Raw genomic sequence first — 18,996 nt, 5'->3', positions numbered from 1 at the left:
GGATTCCTATAGCCTTTGCTGTTGTGCCCCGTAAATAGTCTCCCTATTGAATCCCCTATATGTGTGAGGAGATCAACCCTTGAAGGTAAGAGGTTGTTTCCCTAAACTTGCGGGATCTTATAATGACTTTCCAGTTGCTCTTGTCAGACGCGCTCTTGATTTTACGGGGACCGAAAAGTACGAGGTCCTTTTTCCCTGGTTGTTTTAACCTTCTCTATGTCTGTGTTTTGTCCGACGCCTTTGGGTCGCTGTCAGAGCGAACTCTTTTTTGCAAAGGCCAACGAAGTTAACTTTTTCTCAATTTTGTCTTCAACATTTTTTATAATGACGTCATTTGGGGTCTTGAGTGTTGTGCTCCGAAGACGTTATTTCCTCGGCTTGGGTAAGATGGCTAAGTTAACTTTCTCACATACCTCAGAAAAGCGTCTTTCTTTGTAATGCCAATGTCCCAAAGTATTGAAATGCGTTGACTTTTGACCCTCTAATAAACAGCTTGGCGAAACAAAGAGGGTACTTATTGGTGCTGGCTTCTGAGCCGTTGCCTTTATCGGGTTAGCATCGTCAATAAGTAGCGTGGGGGTGACAAGCGGTGATTTCGCTGGTGGTCGTCCGCCAGCTTTGTTAGTTGTTAATTCAAGTGCTAAGTAATTTTGCTGCGTCGGTTTAAAAATGAACTTCTCTGGCGAAACCCGGTGTGGAATGACATAGTTAGTGGCCTAGCGGCTTTCCTTCTACAGTGCAGGCACAATCAAATAAACTTCAGTATCATAACTAGGTTTCAAAGTACACTTTTAAAGCTGCTGTCTTTGTTGAAGTGCATAATGGCGCAGGTAACAGTGACAGTAGCGAAGACGACGGCGGGCAACGGTCGGTTGCTCTCGATCTTCGGTAGAAGATAGCTCTTCGCAAACCTGTTTTCCTTATGGAGCTTCAGATTTTCCAGGTTCGAGCGGCACTTTCAGTTCGCGACGAGTTTTAACGTGAAGTTTGCCAAGCATCGAGATATTCACGGTGTTCGGATCATTCAAAAATACCATCCTCACGGTGCCTGCAATTATTGTATTTCGAGTACAGGCAGGCGTTCTACGCATTTCCACGATACGCCAACGGTGCAGTAGAAGATTTTCATTATACAACAAATGACCTTGCTCGTGCTGCCCTCTGTACAGTCAACGGCTGCAGACCGGGTAAAGGTCGCTGCAGGGCTGTCGCTGTTACTCGAAGCTAGCCGGGATTCGACCGTTAGGAGCGCGCAGTCGCTTGCATTGTTTGCGTAGATAGTCTGCGAGCAGTCAAGAAAGGTGTAAGCGATTTTAGACCTTCTCCTGATATAGCACGGTTCGACTGGTTTACTTTCTGAGCTATACTGACGGATGATGCTTAGTTCGGGTAAATCGCTGGGCTTTTAAACTCGGTCCTGAAAAGTCTCGAGTGGCAAGCTGCTAATTGAGTCGTCGTAAATCATTTTCGACATTATAATTGTTGAATGAATCGGTCGGTGCGAAGCGTCAATAATATTAGTGACAGCTAACCAATGGAACTGGAAACGGATTCCATTAACTTTAATGCTGTATTTAGCCTTATGCTAACGTATGTTGGCTTCCCGTGCAAGCGAAGTGAGCTCTACGCAAAAATGATCGACAGTCGGAGACCAGATGAGGCTGAATACCTTTGGGGGTTCGCCATCTCCAAAGCACACTTTAGTCAACTGTACTCCGCGATTCATGAAATAGTCGAACAGAATTGCTTAGTTTTCCGTTTGGTGAGCATTGCCATGAAAGCCAGAATGATCGTGGATCCCCTTCGGCGAAATTTAATACTGCAATTCGACGAAAGTGAAGTGATTCAAGTCGAAGTTTATACTTTGCGACGACCTTATTCAAGACAGGTTAGTGTTGATCTAGCACTAAAAGGAAGTCCGTGGTACTAAAAACAGTACCCGGATCTCGCGGCGCCTGTAAACGATCGAGGACCAAAAACAAATATGAGGTCCTTCCCGGTCGTTTACTAAAAAAGTGTACGGTTAAATCACGGTCACGCTCCTAGCACCTTAATAATCGAACGCGCTGCGCCGTCGAGGTATCTTCGGCGACAGCATTGGAGCATTTACAGGACCTTTTCGTTCCAGAACAGTGTGTCAATCTCATAACGCCAAAACACCGCGATGAACAGTTAGATGTGTCGTTAAAAACAAGCAAATTTGAAGGTTGTATTGTTTTCTGGCATCAGCCGCTGTTGTTCAGTGCTCGTAACGCGTTCGCGATTCTCATTGCTATAGTTTCACCCACTACTTCATATTCACCCAGTTTTCCACTCCTATTTCTTTTTTGACCGACCCTAGCTGTTGGACCTTCAGTATCCGCCTCCAGAGTTTCTTCGTAGATATCTACGGAGGCCAGGACCTGCGCGCACCCTGTCTCATGCCGCACAACATCTATATGTATCCCACCTTCGGTTTTGTTTTCGTGCTGTAGAAACGTAGTATTGTGGGAGTATGTGATAGTCAACCTTAGAGCAGGAGCTCATCGGGATCGCCACTTGATGTTTGCCAGCGAACTATCGACATTTGTCAGAAATCCGCATTTTAGTGTGAATTCATAGTTGGATTTGTTGACCAGCAAACTCATTGACCGTTTTGGATTAGCTCCCGAGCTGCCTGTAGCTTGCCCTATCGGTTGTTGTTGTAAACGAATTACCCGCTGCAAAGGCAATAATTAATTTGTGGTCCGTCGAAGGACTCTGGCTACGTGACCACAGTCGAGGTGGCAGATAGAGCCCGGCCATTTCCGTCGTCTCCTAGGTAGCGTTACCCCTTCCATACATGACTTCTAAAGGTCGGTTCCACCTACAATTTTGGTACTGTGGAAGCACAAATCCGAATAACAGGTAATCTGGAGGGGTTGAGCAAATCAGGGAATTTTTATGTAGTCATCAACTCTTTTATTGCATGAATTTATAGTGGAGGATCAAGATGCGCCTAGGAACAAATTCGAATCATGACCACGTTTGCACACCTAGACAGTATGGGTATTCATTACCATTGTACTATTGTGGGGACCACTAGAAATTATTGATCGGACTTTCCTACTGAATGGTTCCGGTAGAGGCGGAAATCAGGGCCACAAGATGGCTGCCCCAGCCCCACTGGGTAGAGCGGTTGTATAGTCATGCCGCTACTGCGCGGTTTGTTGCTGTAGACTCGCAGTACAGTAACTCATTTTAGCGTTATGTTTGGCACTCTCGATAAGCTCGCTTTTGAGAAAATATTCGAGCGTTGTCCGATATCTTAGCGGCAAGGTCATCTACTATTTATGTAAATGTCATCACCGTTACTGATCCAAGCATACTCGATGACTTGTTATATCGCAGCGGAACATAGTCTTGAACTACTTTGTTTCAAATTTCGAGGACCCTGTTCTTTTGGTCGTAACGTGGTCAGCTGTGTAGTTCCTTGTTTCATGGTTTATATCGCTGAATAGATGATTGTCGTTTTCAGTTTTGATTGTGCGTAACACTGTCATAATTATCGACAACTGTTTGGTTGCTACCATCATACATTTACTTATATTGGAAACACGGGCCAGAGAGTTTTGCAGAAGCATTGGAAATGTAACGGCCTGTTTGGGATCTTCACCGCTATGTCGATATGTCGGTTGGTTGTAGTTGTTGTATTCGAAATGGGCGGGTGGAGTCTGTTTTGATTTGCTGACCAATGTTCTGTCAAGGAATAAATTCGAAATACTGAGAGAAATATATCTGAGCTTACTATAAGCGCTGTCAACGTATGCATGACTATACCAAATGCTAAACAGCCGATTGTTTGTCGCTTCTCGGCTGTAGCTGCTTTCTATTATTTTTCTTCGATAAAAGCATTCGTCGATAAAGGCATATTCGGAGTGTCGTAACACTCCGAATATCGTAGAACTGTCCAGTCAGTTAGCTAGAACAAGGCATTTGGTGATACCTTATTATCGTAAGTTCTACGTTAAGACACTTTGTCTTTAAGTTCAAATGAGTGCCACAAGATATTTAAGAGTCGCTGCCTCGGCATTGCTATATATCATTTGGATACGTCAGTTTATTGTCAATAAACAGATACTTTAAAAACTATACATATATTAAACCATCCATTGAAAAAATGTAAGCCACTACTCTGTACAGCATGGTAGTCCGTATTTGAATGTGTGGAGATAATGTCTTTGTAGAGTTAACATCATGAGATATAGCTAGTAGCGCATTTTTTTCCTTGAAAGCGCTGGTCAAGTAGCTTTTCTTTGCGAACAAACAAGCGAATACCACACACAGTCAAGGTCAGGAAACCACTGAGACTTTGTATTCATGCCAACATGTATATATATATATATATATAGAAACAAGAATTTCTTTTGAAATGGGACAAACACAAAGAACCATTTGTCAATTAATGATAGTAATTATTTGTTTATGTTTGTTGATGAGAATGAGTTTGCTTATTTCAATGGCTTTCTTGTCCGCTTACATCTCGCCTCATATAAGTTGACAATAGAGATGAACAAAGAACAAGCCTCAAGTGAACACTGTGACAGGGTAACAAAGCACAAAAGTTCAATCAATTTCTAAAGATAGAATAGACCAGTATACGTACATCATAAATTATAACCAACTGTCTGTCAGCCGACATGATCTTAATCCAAAGGACCTGTAATGAAATACATGCAATACGCGAGGACAACAGGCAGAGACTGCTTGTGAATCGGGGATGGCAACATAGCAGTGATTTGTGATTAAACTATGCGTACTGCGGCTGATTCAACTCATTATTTAATATTTATTAATTGTTTCAGTACACGGCATTAGGACTGGTTGGAGAACCAGATCGTTTTCTTTCACCTACTCAGATGGGGCTTACGCTCAGTTAGCTAAATAACAGTACGCGCTGACATAGATACATAAAATAGAGAACCCAGGTATGCTTTATCACGAGAGTGCTTTAATCTGAAAAACAATATTATAACTAAAATAGCTAAAAACAAAAGAAGAGGAAGGCAAAACCAGATATATGTGTGATTGCTCTCTGGAGAGAACGTACATTTTATTATAATGCCAAGGGTACAGAATAATAGATGACATAACGATAATAATAATTAACTTTAGGAGAGCGTAACGAAGCCAGTAAGTTTGTTTGTTTTGTTTATTTCTAGCCAAATCCAAAATAAATGTTTTGGACTTCATGTCCGATACTGGCGTCAAGCAGTACTTCGAACATGTTTGCCTCACCGTGACGACAAGTTCTACTTAATTATTTTGGTGCCTCGAATCAGACGGTACCTTCGTTCAGTCGTTGTAGGAATTGTCCAGAAGGATCAACTAAAATGAAACTTGAGATTTATTCACTTGAATCGATTATTAAACGACGATGATACGTGATGATTGCTTGTCAACGGCCCTGCGTCTCCACGATTATAGAGTTCAAGACGGTAGATGAAAACAGCATTAGTTGCGTAAGTTCACGTGGACACGTTTTTTTTTTCGTGATGACTAAGACAATTATTTTGGCTTCATGAAGGCCAGGTACTGTATCGATAGGTAATATTCATGCTGATTAGGTATAGCTCTAGGCTGTTTTATTTCCGATTAGAAGTTAACTGATATCGTTAGAATAAAAATGCACGGACAAAACCATGCCTTGAAGGTTTAGCTTCATTTTTGCGTCGAGGACAAGTCTTACACAAGAAACGTTATGTGAAGTCATAACAAATTTCGATTTATGAAATGTTAAATAAAAGATAAATATTTTATTTAGAACACTGTGCTGTCTTTTTGATGTCGGTAAGATTAGCGATAAAAAGATATTGTCCTATATTATTTTAGTTCATCATGTTAACAGCAAGCCGCTTAAGTCGTTTGAGTTTATTTATTTCGTATAAAGATCTCTCACAGAAGTTTACTTTTGTTTGCTCTAATTTACCGAAAGCAAAGCAACAATAACAGGTGTGAAACACTAAGGTCTTCGCCCGCATTTTTCAAGGTTTGGTTCCGAGCGCCGACATTAATAATGGCTACCCGATTAGTTGCGTATGTGTGAAATATTGCGCTTCGTCCCTAAAATGACTTCCCGATCTCCGTCAGCCGTATGTTGTTTTTCCAGTGGCTGGTTATATATGCCTCAAGTGCAGGTTGGTGCGTTTCCGTTACTCGCGCTATTACGACCTGCGACTGCAGTTCAATGCGGCATTCGCTTGATTTTTTGCCGTAGTATATCATTATATAGTGTGCGTGCTATACAGTATACAGTTTAAATCTTCTATCCACCATGAAAACGCGCGTCGTCTGCTCTTTCCCACCGGAGGCACCAGACGACAAAAAACGGCAAGGACAGCGGCGCCGTTGACGCTGAGTCTTTTATTGCCATCTGCCGCTCGATTCCTGTCTGCCTCTTGTCACAGACTGGTCACTGCAATTGCAGTGAAGTGTATTTCCGTCTTCGTATACTGATCCCTTGCGTACTGTCAAATTCCGAGCAGATGTTGTCGACATCGTCTTCTCTCCGGTGTCGTCTGCTGCCCGTCATTGTTGGAGTTTGTGTTCTCTTCCACACCAGCAATCGCACCAATGGTAATGGTCGGTCGCCGCTGATTGACGGCCGCCGATTGACGGCCGCCGCTGCCACTGTCTCTTTGCGTGTGGCTATGACGCTGCTGCTAGTGCTGCTGCTGTCGCCTCAAGCGCTGTTTTTGCTGTAGCTGATGCTGCGACTAAAAGTAGCATTAACAGCCGCAACAAATCAAGTTGCTCCGCCCGCCATTGCCGCTTCTGCTGCTTTAGCGCCATGGCGGACCCAGCACGACGTTACGATCGACGACAACAACAACAACGACTACAAGCACAGTGAACCAACAGACGAGACAGAAAAAAAAAAGAGAGCTATCTGCCAACGACGGCAGCGGCGGCAAGAGTTATCAGAAATCTATTATTGACCATTACCAGCGTTCGATGCTGCCATCACTGCTCGTTGCTCAGTACCGGCGATAACGACACGAACAACCGCAGCAAGAACAGCACTCACAGAGACTCAGCATCGACTCATCTCGACTGGCGCTCCGGTCGCCGGTTAGCGATGGTCTAGCGGCGGTCAGTAGCAGCAGCCAGTCAGGGAACGAACGTATGAGTGATTGAATGACTGAGAGAGCCATCATGAGCTCCCTGTCAGCCTGACTGCCTATTACCAGCTATCGAGCTCGAGTAGATGCGGTGAACAGCAGCGAGTGGTGCTGTTAGAGACTCGATAATATTCAGAGAGAAAAGTGGCGAGTGCTCACGACTTTTGACAGCCAGACGAAATACGGCGAGATTAGAAAGCCTGCATTGGTCTCTTTAAGTTGACTCAAAGAAACACTTAGGCGAGTTTGCGGGTACTCCACAGCAGCTCCATCCTCTGCAGCTTTTCCCTAGGTTCGCTACTACATTCGACTAATGAAAGAATAAAAAGAACACCAGGTTCGACCAGTTGTGTTTGTGTACCCAAAGTTGATTTGGGTGCGCTACGGCGCGAATAACAGTGGTAACTTATCATCGTAAGCATTATCGCCATGTCGTCGTGACACCGTGAGCGTGTCTCCGTGCATGTATGTGATTCTGACAGTCCGTTTTTCAGCAAAACGTAACTCATCCGTTTAGCAGGCCTTTTGGAATTGTTCTTGTTGTTCCTGTTGTTAGTGGCAAACGAACACAGCGAATCAGCGGTCCCAAGCGCTCTAGCTATCGACACTTTCAACAGCAGCAACTGCCGCATCTAGCAAAAACGTGACAACACCCAGCAGACGCAGGCGTTCGTCAGTGTATACGTTAATGCAGTAATAATAATACCGCCGGTGTTTTTTAATGACGATATTGTTGCAATAACCGAGATAGATGGATGGTCATCATGGCTTGGCTGCAGAGATAGCCGACTATCGTCGCTCTCGTTTCGTACGTAGTGGCATCCAGCAACACCATACTCATGCCGTGTTTCTGGTACACCTCTCTGTATGAGTGAAACAAGCGCAGGGGCAAATGTCTGCTGAATTGATGGTCACTACACAGGCGACAGTAACGGCAACGGCGACGAAAAGCGGGGCATTTTTTAACCCGAACCAGAGAGAAAGGAAAACAACCGATGAATGTGAAAGAGAAAGGGGCAAACGGACATGCGAGTTAACGAACGAACAGAAACATACATTCAAGTTACGATCGAATATCAGATGTTGTCCATCTTCAAAAGTTCTGAGCCTCTCTATTTCTGTGAAAAACACTTCGGCGGTATAGTCGAAAAGACAGTCGCAGTGGGTGCTATCTGAGCTTTGTGAGGAATCGAGTAACTTGTCATCGAAAATCTAGTAATTTGCTCTGTAAAAAGTGCGTACGTGTGTGTGCGTAGACCGTCAATGCAACAATAACAGCATTTGGCGACCAGAAGCACGAACAAGGGCCACGGGCAGTCACAGCAGCAGGGCCAGCCGCAGCAGGAACAACAACAGCAGCACACCTGTCCATGCCACAACCAATCCTGTCGGCCTAGCGTCATATCACAAGCCGGTGAAGCGAACCATAAAGCGATCGGCCTATTTACAGGTCAGCTGTTTCGCCCTGCCTGTTTACCCGCTCTTCAAGTCGTATTTAAGTCGAAGTACTTTTCGGCGCGCATGAAGCCTTTGTGTGGCATTATCGTAAGTTAAACTGCTACAAGAAGACCGAGCTGCACTGATAGTAAGACGAGCATATGGATAAGTAAGGCATTGTCATCAACGACGACAACTCAGAAGATAACCTCATCGGGTAGACCAACAGTACAAACAATACTTGCCTCTGACAAAAACGAAGAAGCATGGTAAAAAAAATGCCAGATTACAGTAAAGCATCAGTGTAATTAAGCACATGTGTATCACAGAAAGAGTCTGACGTTTTTATTAATTAAATTTGCCTGAAAGCGTATCATGACAGAAAATCTGGTTTTGCCACAATAAAGTAGGAAGAATTTACGATTTTATAAGCAGTTCCGTAAGCCGTACACACAGAGCTCAATGGAGTGAGCTTCTACATTTAGCTCTCTCGGTACCTCTCTCTTTCTTTATTTCTCTATTTCTTTCTTTTTAGATCTAACGGGCTTTTGTACTGGAAGCAATCGAGAAAACACCGTGTACGGATCTTTCCTGTTGTTTGGCTGGGAAAGGAGGAAACCAGCGGGTTTCTTTTAAAGGAAAACGAAATGCAGCTTATTTTCTACTGAACACGTTTAGAAACAGAGTCAAAGAGCTAGAATGGTTATGTGGAAGCTCCACTGAAAGCAAACGGCTTACCCAGAAGACGAAAGATAAGTAGTAGTCCTTTCGGTTTACTGCATCTTATCAAACATCCTACGTCGGGCTGTCTGTGTCTCAGGCCAGTCCCCGACCCAGAGTGTGCTAAACCCCGTGTAGTAGCTTTGCTTCCCCAGACAGCTGCTGCTGCCCTAAGGGAAAAGTGTACCAGGATCTGAGAGCGTTCATTGAAAATCACGTATCAGGAAGCCAGCCAACAAGTACTGGCCGCACGGAGAATTGTACCGTTGATAGCACCGGTACTCGAAGACCGAGAAAAAGATTCCGAACAGGAAAAAAACACAAGGCAAGACAACGCTTACAACAGCATAGGCTCATCTGACAAAAGGAGAGACAGAGAGCGATTCCGACATAGAGGAAGAAATATATATATATATATATATATATATATATATGCCTGTAAAAGAGAATAGGCCACCTCAAGGGAAGCCGGCACCGGCCAAACTACAGCCGCCGGGTTGGTTGCGTTAGTAACCTGACAATATATTAGTGTTGGTAGAAGTACTATGGTTTCGATCTCCAATTCATTCTGACGGTTATTTCCTCCGGGATGTAGGGCATCAAGGCAGTGCGGTTCACGCAGTTCTGATCGAGTCGCTGGCGTAGTAGGACTGCCACCATTCGACTTTACGGCGTCTGTACGTAACCTTGTCTATACCGTTGCTGCTGTTGTTTCCATAGTAATTCAGTCCAACTCACCACATCGCCGTGTATGTTGCGTGTGGTTCATCACTGCTAGTAGTCGTTGTCGTTGTGGTACGCCCGGCACAGTGTGTCGTCGCACCGTGGCGTTCTTGTTGCGAGCATTGTCTGTGAGCGGCGAGGGTCGGCGCGGCGTCCCAGGTCCTATTTGGCTGAGGGAGTGGGCGAGCGCTGCGGCAACGACAGCCACGCAGCAGCCGTAGCAGCGGCGGCAGCGACAGCGACGCTGGCGGCGGCAGACGGACAGCTCGGAAATTCAGCATAGCTCAGCTCAGCGTGCCGACTCGCAGACCCGCCGGTGCCGTGGCAAAAAGACCAGCATCAGCAGCACCAGAAGCGCCACCATCACCATCTTCGCCGCTCTTACCAGTTCCACCAGCATTACTATTAGTAGCGGTGCTGCCAGAACGGTGGCTAGTCAGAGCCGGGCGGCAATTGAGTGCCAGCGCGTCGAGTCGAACCCGTTTTTCGTGCCCCTGTACCTACTCACCGTATCCGTTACGTCGTTAAATTGTTCTGATATAGTAACGTTTCATTGTTTCTATTGAGAGCTGCTGCTTAAACCGACTGCCGGTGCTGCTGCTGCTGCTGCTGCTGTTACATGAAGAAATCAAAGCGACAACTGCGGCAGCGTCGAGCTGCTGTGGCATCGCCATCGAAACGATACATCCCTGTGACAGTGCTATAGCTGTTGCTAACAGTGATCATACTCTTCGAAGCGTCGGCCGATCGGTGATTATGACTGCGTCTGCCACAGCGTCGGCAAAGGTAGCTAACTAGCTAGCTAATTACAGAGCTGGTATTTTTCGAACGAAACGGCAGCGGTAACTCAAAAACGTGTACGAGTCAATCGTCAGGGAGCGTGTTGCGAGGCGCTTGCGATAACTCAACGGGCATTGCTGCGCTAAACAAGCGATTAGTATCCAAGCGAAAAAGATCTACGGAGTGCTTCTACAGCGCTACACTAATATATATCCGAAGCGCAGGAACTTAGCGAAAGCATATCGTGGTAATGAGGTTCGTTCATGCGGCGAGGCACATGCAAGCCCCTGAAGGACCGCAACATTAAACGTCCAACAAACGGCAAACTGATAGCCGCCATGCACAATATCAGGCTTTTCACGACAGCTTCGCCAATAGCCAAGTTAAGCTGGACACAGTGAAGTGATAAAAAGGGGAATCCGAACTAAATCACCCCCGCCTTTTCCCAGATTGTATAGACGAAGGGATTGTGTGCTCAACTGTTCTTCTTTTTTTTTTTCTCGTGTGTGGTAATGGTAGTGTTTTTTTTAGTTGTTTTTCCCAACAACTCGTGGATTTTCTAGTTAGTAAACGGATTTACCGTCATTGTATCCTCACGTATGTGCTTCAGAGTGTTTAGCGAGATCGCGCTTACTTCTAGTGCTATTCATTACTAAACCCTGCATGAAACTGAGCGAAAATAAGGAAAACTCATTTTTTCCTGAACCCAATAACGGTAGTCGATCAGCTGTGTCGGCAAGTCAGCTGCGTGATATCCATACTCGGCTAACTTCGTTATCGATGCTACAACAGTAAAACCGACAAAGAAGAGGAACGTATTGGATAGAAGGTGCGCGGCCGGCAACACTGATCGTGTTCATTCCATCTCCTTTCTCCTCGTTTGCGTATCTGTGTCTGTGCGGCCACTGTTTTGCGGCAGGCGTATCGCTGCTGCTGTTACTACAGGATACTGTCATTTCTATAGGTTTTGCTGCAGCTACCCCCAAGGTTTCATGTGTTTAGCTGTGCGATCGACGGTGCACTGAGTGCGTTCTTTTGGAGTCGTTGTGTGTCTGCTTAATAGAGCGAGGCGATTACTGCAGCCTTTTCTCTGTTCCGTCTCTTTATTTGGAGGCCAACAGGACTAGTTTGCTCTTTGTTGCGTTCACTTCGCTGCAGCTTCGATAGACTTCGGGCTTAGAGGCCCGCGTGTGAAAAGCCAAGGCCATAGACGAAAGACAGAGTGGACTGTCATCGACACGATCAACCCTAACGAACAACACCGCCGGTGGCGGATCGCGTCGGAGTTAGTTTACTCCGGTGATGGGCGAGAGCTCACTTTTGCTCGCCGACAACAACAATAACCTGTTCTACGTGGCTCAGAACAAACCCTATTTATACTATATCAGTGGGGCATCATCTGGCGTCCAGAACACCATTGTTGGACGAAACGGCCATCATCAACAACAACAGCTCCAACAGCATAATCACACAATCCACAACAACAATAATAACAGCAACAAACAACATCATATCGGTAGCCACAGCGGCAACCAGAACAATAACAACAACAAAAGTCGGAACCGATCATCCGCCGTCAAAACGAGGGACAACAACAGACAGGCGCAGCCAGTGGCTACTGCTGGCGTTGGAGTTGCGAGCCTCCTTGGAGGCAATATCAACAGCCTAAGCAGTCTGAGCAGTCTGATAGGCATCATGCACGGCTCACAGACCCTGCAACAGACGCAGCACGCGATGCAGCAGAGTCTGAATAACCATACAAACGTACATGTGGGCATCGCTGCGACGACAGGTGGGGTACCCCATCCAGCCAACACAGCCAGTATAGCCGATTATCTCGCGCAGCTGATAAAGGACAGAAAACAACTCGCAGCATTTCCCAATGTGTTTCTTCACGTCGAACGGATTCTCGATGAAGGTGAGTGGGGTAAACGAAGTCGAAAGGTATTACTCATATTACAATAGCTCATTTTAGTAAGTGGACAACTTTTGACCAAAGAATAAAAGCTTAATAGACGGCATTCATAACGGAAGGAATGCCTTCATCATTGGAACGAAAAGCGAATCTATTAAATGCAGCCTTAAACAGCCATCTAACCTGAATATTCCGACTTTTGTATTTGGTGCTTGAGGCAGTTGCCTGCCGGCACGAGACGAAACGTATCCACGCCTTGTTTCGAACCTTAAAAAAGGGAGAGCCATCACGCAAGCTAGCTTGTTTGCCTATGTCGCTAGAACAATAAAATCCTTCTGACCTGGTAGTCTGTGAGTGTCAGAAGTAGCTATACTAACACCTGAATTCGGTAGGATAGTTAGGAATCAGTTACATGGACAGCTTCATTTTTAGTCGGGCTACAGTAACGGGTTAAATTGATTGAATTGATTTATTTTTATTAAGTTCCCTTTACGACTGTGTACCGAATTGATCGAATGATCGCAAGTCAGCACAAAACGTAAACATAAACAATCATACAAACGATCAGATGTTTTTTTAGGTATGCGACGGGTGTCTTAGCGTGTAAGGTACTGCGCATACTTGATTGCTACGTACGTACAGGCGTCGATATATGCATCTCTATTTATATGATATAAAATGATCCCGAAATCTGCTCGCACAGGACAGACATACAGCGTCGCGCGCATGTGGGATGCTGCCCTTTTTAAGCAATAGCCTTTTCGCGCTGTTGGGAGAATTTTCATGTTTATTTTCGAACGTATATGTCAATATAGATAAAAATAGATAGACAGAAACATTCCACGTAAACGTCTTGTGGTCAATTAATGGTAAGCTAACGTTACTGGACAACCAAATCGACAGTAAGTCAAGGGACTGTTGTCAAATCGATCAATCGATTGTTGGCAATCAAATGGCGATTTGCTATAAATAAAGTTACAGCGAATGTCATTGTGCCACTATGTAGATAGCTATGACTATAATGGTTACTGTTTAAAAACAGTACTTTTTGATCTTGTGCTGCCAGTAAACATGTGATTAATCGTCCATTCTATATTTCAAGTCCTTTAATGGTATCCGCGACTGAAACGAGAAAGCACCAAATATTATAGCCCAAACGATCTATATTTCTAGCTCTATACGCCAACTGATCATTACTATCGAAAAAAAAAGACGAACATAATATTCGATCAATGAATTATCGGCTATTTTCTATTATAGAATATGAGTGGCCACTGGGTATAGTAACGGCGTGCTTAGGAAGATGCAAGAGAAAATTGGTCTAGCTTTTACAACCGAGTTCTATCCACAGGTCTTAAGCATTAATATAATTTTAAAGCTTGCAATCTCGATGCTTTGCTACAAACATCCTTCTGTATCCGTAGATAACGCGTATGTTAGTTAGATAATGACAGCGGCCAAACTGGTACCATAAGGTAATTGCTTCTGGTATATTTTTGAGGACGTTACTATGGTAGCTATAAACTCGCGGCCATCGCGGGTTTAGATTTCAGCGTCGGCAAAAGTTATCGTGGCGTATGGTAGCCATTCCGTTTCATAAGTCTATGAGAGAAATCCCAGATAATTCCAGTAAGATTGAGCCCGGCTAGATTTTCTAGTGGAGGCAAGCTCTCAAAGCGATATGCAAGTAGTGACTGTGAGGAATTGTGCACACAATACAAACAGCCAAAGGCGCTAAGTAAATAGAAATAAAGAACAATTTTGACGGCTTGCTCAGACTATCTATGTCTAGTATTTAATGTGATCATTTCATTTGCCAGTTCCTAATATATTGTTGATCTAAGACCGTAACGGAACGGAAACAACATAGCAAGATAGAGGAAAAAAATCATGACAATAGCATATCGTTACAACTGCCAGTTATTACGGTCCATGTCGCTCTTCAACGATGAGACCCTTCTACGCAAAGCAGAAATGGTACATTACCGAAGGCAAAGTTTGGGAGTCCTCGAAAATCATTCTGGAATGCTCACTCCCCTCAATTTTCGCTGTGTCCTGCCTTTAGCCTACATAGTTATTGTGGCAACAGTAGCGCTCGAGCTGATATCTGTAGCTTTAGTAAACGTCAACAGCTCATATTTTAGATGGCGCTACTGCCGCTGCCGCCGCAGCATCACAACCAAAACGGTTGAGCGCGCGTAGCCGGTACGTGGAACCCGCCATCCGTGTTTCGTTTAGTTGCCGCCGCCAGCATCGCTGCCGTTCTGGACGCCAACTTTGGCTTAGTACCATTGTTATGTGCCAACAACGCTCTCTGTCTGTCGCTCCGGGTGTCGACGAATGAAGCGCACCGTCAGTTAAGAACAGTCAGAGGCAGCCGATGGAAGTGATGGTGCTTGTGTCGAAAGAATGGTCGCTGAATTTTTCGCCTTTTTCGTGAAATGCTGCGAGTAGTATCGGTGCAGTTCGTGGTAGGGACGGTAGACCGGTAGCTATTAGTCTGAATTGGTCTTGGCGTATCTTAGAAAGTGAATGAGTTTATGCTTACGCGCTTTACATGTTGGATAGTGTAAGGCAATGGTACTTAGTTGCATCGAATGCGACTACGTAATCAATCGGGCTTGCCATAAAGCAGCAACAACACCAGCATCATTTCATTGTGTTCGATTAATTGTTGCTTTGCTGTTGTTGCTGCTGACGTTATAACTGTCCTCGGTCGTTTGTGGCTTGCGTTTGCTCTAATCGAGGTAATAGTCTTGCATACGAGATCTCATTTAGCTTCCTTTTGTCCCACTATCCCCACCCGTCTGCAGGCCTCCCGCCGGGTTCCCCGTTCAACTAATGTTATAGCAGAACAACAATAAAATAAGCTTAAAACAACAACCGCTACAATCACTATATCCACGATCGCCGACCAGCAGCACGTGGCTGACCATTACATCACACTGCAAACATGCATGCACACGCTGGGGAGAATCTTTTACAAAAGCTCTCATCGTTTGATGGAGCTCGTGCTGGCAGCGACCGTGGCGCGTTGCTGCAGGCGCCGGCAGCTTTTACTGCTGCTGTCGCCGCCGCAGTTGATGCTCGTATCCGTCTGTAGCCCGTGCTACTAGCACGTTATATAGTAATAATTGTAGTAAGCTAGGGATGCTCAATGATGTTGGCCATCTCCTCGTCGTCTTGAGCCGTTGCTACTGGAGATGATATTGCCAATGGCTGAGAGCAGCCAAGAAAAAAGAAAAGGGGACGAGGGAGTCGACAAGACAGCGCGCATCCCTGGAAGCTAGAGAAGAAGAAGCTTTTCCCCCGTTGCTCTTGCTGCGGCGGTTTACTCTCGTTGTTCTTCCAGAAATCGTCGCTACAGCCGTTGGCTTTCTGGCCGATTGCCTGGTTCGTGGGTCGGCGCCATCGAACTACGTGTCTGTACCAACTAGAAGCTGAACCACCAGACATGGAAAAGGCTCCTTACATAGCAGCACGTTCTACCCCACACTGCTGCCTTCTATCGAAATATAGCACCGCTATAGAGATGCTGTGCATCAGCCACTACATATATGCGACTGCGGCTACAAAAACGACGACGACCAGCAGGACACACAACAGGAGAGAAAATGTGGAAGCCATCTTATCACTACTGCTGCGACTAACGAGAATATGCTGTTACCAAATAGTGGTGGTAGACGGTGGCGCTGGTAGCACCGTTGCAGCTGATGTCGTCGTCGCTACCGCCGCCATTGACGGGATCGCCTCTTCTTCTGGAACAACAGCCAGCCAGCCAGCCGGACGGACGGATGGACTTAAGGAGTGTGCCATCGACGTCGTCTTGAGCAGTCTCTGCAGTCGCGACAGTAATCGTACGGAAACACCAGTACCACGAGCATCGCCACGATTACCGGCACCCTTTGCTGCGACGATATTAGGGGGGACGTCATAGGCATGGGTGGCATTAGAAGTGCCTATTACGTTCTAGAGCTTATCGGTGGAGCGGTAGTAGCAGCAGCTGCAGAGGCCGTAGTTACTACAGTTTGTCTTGTCATCGTGACAATTTTAGGCAGTTGAACAGCAGCCTTTCTGCCGTTCTCATACAAGCAGTCAAAACTATTCATACTTCCTATGTGGGTACTAAGGCCACCCTGGGCTGGTCTACAGGGTCCAGTTCCAGAGGAAGCCAAGCATGGGTAGAAGGCTTAGGAAAGGAAGTTAATTCTTAAAAGAAAATTGATCAGACAGAGCGAGGCCTAACATGTAGGAGGCGCTGTAAGGAAGATGAACGAGCGGACTGAAGAGAAGGAGTTGAACGATGAGATCGGAGAAACAGTAAGTATGGGTAGAGGCCGACTTAGATTCGCTTTAGAATACTATAATAAAACCATTCTACTTTGTTCTCTTTTTAATCACATCCATTTCTTCGATTGATCATTTGTTGTCGATAGTTTATGAACATAACCGGGCAGAGATTTGTGGTAAAAAAGGTCCGTAAAAAGAGAAAACATGCCTGGATTTCGACATATATTCGCCCTTAATTGTGTTGTGTAATGGCTATTCTTAAACCCTCAGGTTGAGTTTTTCGTGTCTGTTTGGCGGCTGATCGTTGGATGAAATATAACGCGACAAACGACGCGTTGTTGTTCAATACTAAACGCAGATCAGGCTCCAAATCATGGGTATATCTAGAACCAGCAATGTTCAGTTTGCGAGAGCCTCCCAGTGGCTGACGGTGGTGTCGATTTGTCACTTTTTGACATAAAACACACGCATCATCATGCCTTGATACCGTCACGTTATGCGTGCAAGAGATGCAACATAAGGCTATCATCAGAATGTGTTATATTGTAGTGGATCATGATCACGAAGGCGACGCTAGTTTAACGTCAGACCGGTTGCGTCAAAAACGCGGACAGCGTCGATTTACACCACTAAAATAGCAAGCAAACGCCGTGTAAGTTGACTCTATTGTCTGTAGGACAAAATGTCATTGTATCATGATAAGACTAAAAAAGAACAAGAAAAAACAAAAATGCTTAATTTTGTTGACATCGTTGGGTGGCCCATGTAAATTTGTGCACTGGCTCAAGTTTCGATTTATATAAGTAATAATATATATTGCGGAGAAATAAACAGCCCCCACTAATAAACTGATGACTGTGAAAGCCAAGAAGATATATAGTGAATGCAAAGAATAATCTCTAGCGTAATAGATTTACCTAAAGATAATTTATTTGACGCAAGGACCGAGTGGATCAGTGAGTCGGCCATGAAGCCGGTTTTTTTTTGGAACTCGCGAAAACGCACCTATAAAGAACTGTGAACGGCCGTACTTTTCTGATGAGGCCAACGGTAAAAAGTAAATCTAGTCGGTCCGGTCAATTGTTATTAATGACAAGTGTATCAATCTACACTGGGGCGTTTTCCTCGTGTATATATAGTACAATAAAGTAAAAATTTTCTATTGTCCTTCTTTGTCTAAATGATTAGAGACCTCGAAGTTACTAACCAGTTGAGACTACCTGCATTGTCCTAGGAGAAGCGCTGTAAGTATTAACCCACCCGCTCTCGAACGCAGAGAATAACATACATCTACTCTGTAGCGTTGTGGTAGTTTTATGTGTTATGGTTATTTACTGTGAATGTTCTTGTTTTGAATTGGCTATCTGCAAAGTATTATTGTCTAAAAAATAATAAGCTTGATAGCCATACATGGGCGTGCCGCTGTACAGAAAGTTGCTCTGCACGGAGTTTTTGACATAGATGTAAAAACTTCGTAGATCAATTTCCCTTTCTGGGTTCCAGTCGGTCTCCGGCCAACGTACATCGCAGCTGTGTAATTCGAGTTGGTCAGGTTAACTTGTCCTGCTACGTTTCAGAGTCGGTTCGGCCTTATCGTCATCGACAGAACAAATAGACAGACACGGCCAGCGTTGATACATACAGTAAAAGGTATATAAATAATGTTGCTTTGCGGGCAGACCCGAACCGGCTGTCTATCTGTGGCTGACGTCTGTAGTCGGCTGTCTTCCTTGTCATAGTTGTATGTAATAATAATGCATAAATAATATCTCGTCGTTATGGTTATTATTACCATTGACTGCCCCATTCGGCAATGTAATGGGCTGTTCCAAGCATACCAGCCCTCCGTCGACAAAAAGCGACTCGAACGAACAGCAGACGAAGTAGGCATGTTTCAACTGTGGCAAAACCGCTGCTGTCGATGTTGGTGCTCAGTTCGAAGAAAAAAGGGAAGATGTTCGTAGATAACGCTAAGGAGTGCTAAGCACCGCT

At 45.0% G+C, this 18,996-nt stretch overlaps 1 protein-coding gene across 1 annotated transcript in view; it reads left to right on the top strand.

The window, feature by feature from the left end:
* Positions 1-9,728: 9,728 nt before the first annotated feature.
* how (protein held out wings) overlaps positions 9,729-18,996 on the top strand; it is a gene marked incomplete at its 3' end in the record, with an annotated part of 96,009 nt that continues 86,741 nt past the window's right edge. Inside the window, 1 exon segment of the mRNA XM_022834800.2 lies at positions 9,729-12,717. Coding sequence (XP_022690535.1) covers positions 12,102-12,717 — 616 coding nt within the window.

This window comes from Varroa jacobsoni, unplaced genomic scaffold (assembly GCF_002532875.2).
Source record: "Varroa jacobsoni isolate VJ856 unplaced genomic scaffold, vjacob_1.0 scaffold_549, whole genome shotgun sequence".
Classification (NCBI taxonomy): Eukaryota; Metazoa; Arthropoda; class Arachnida; order Mesostigmata; family Varroidae; genus Varroa; species Varroa jacobsoni.
Note: the sequence above shows the minus strand (reverse complement) of the source record. Positions and strands in the feature narration are given on the sequence as shown.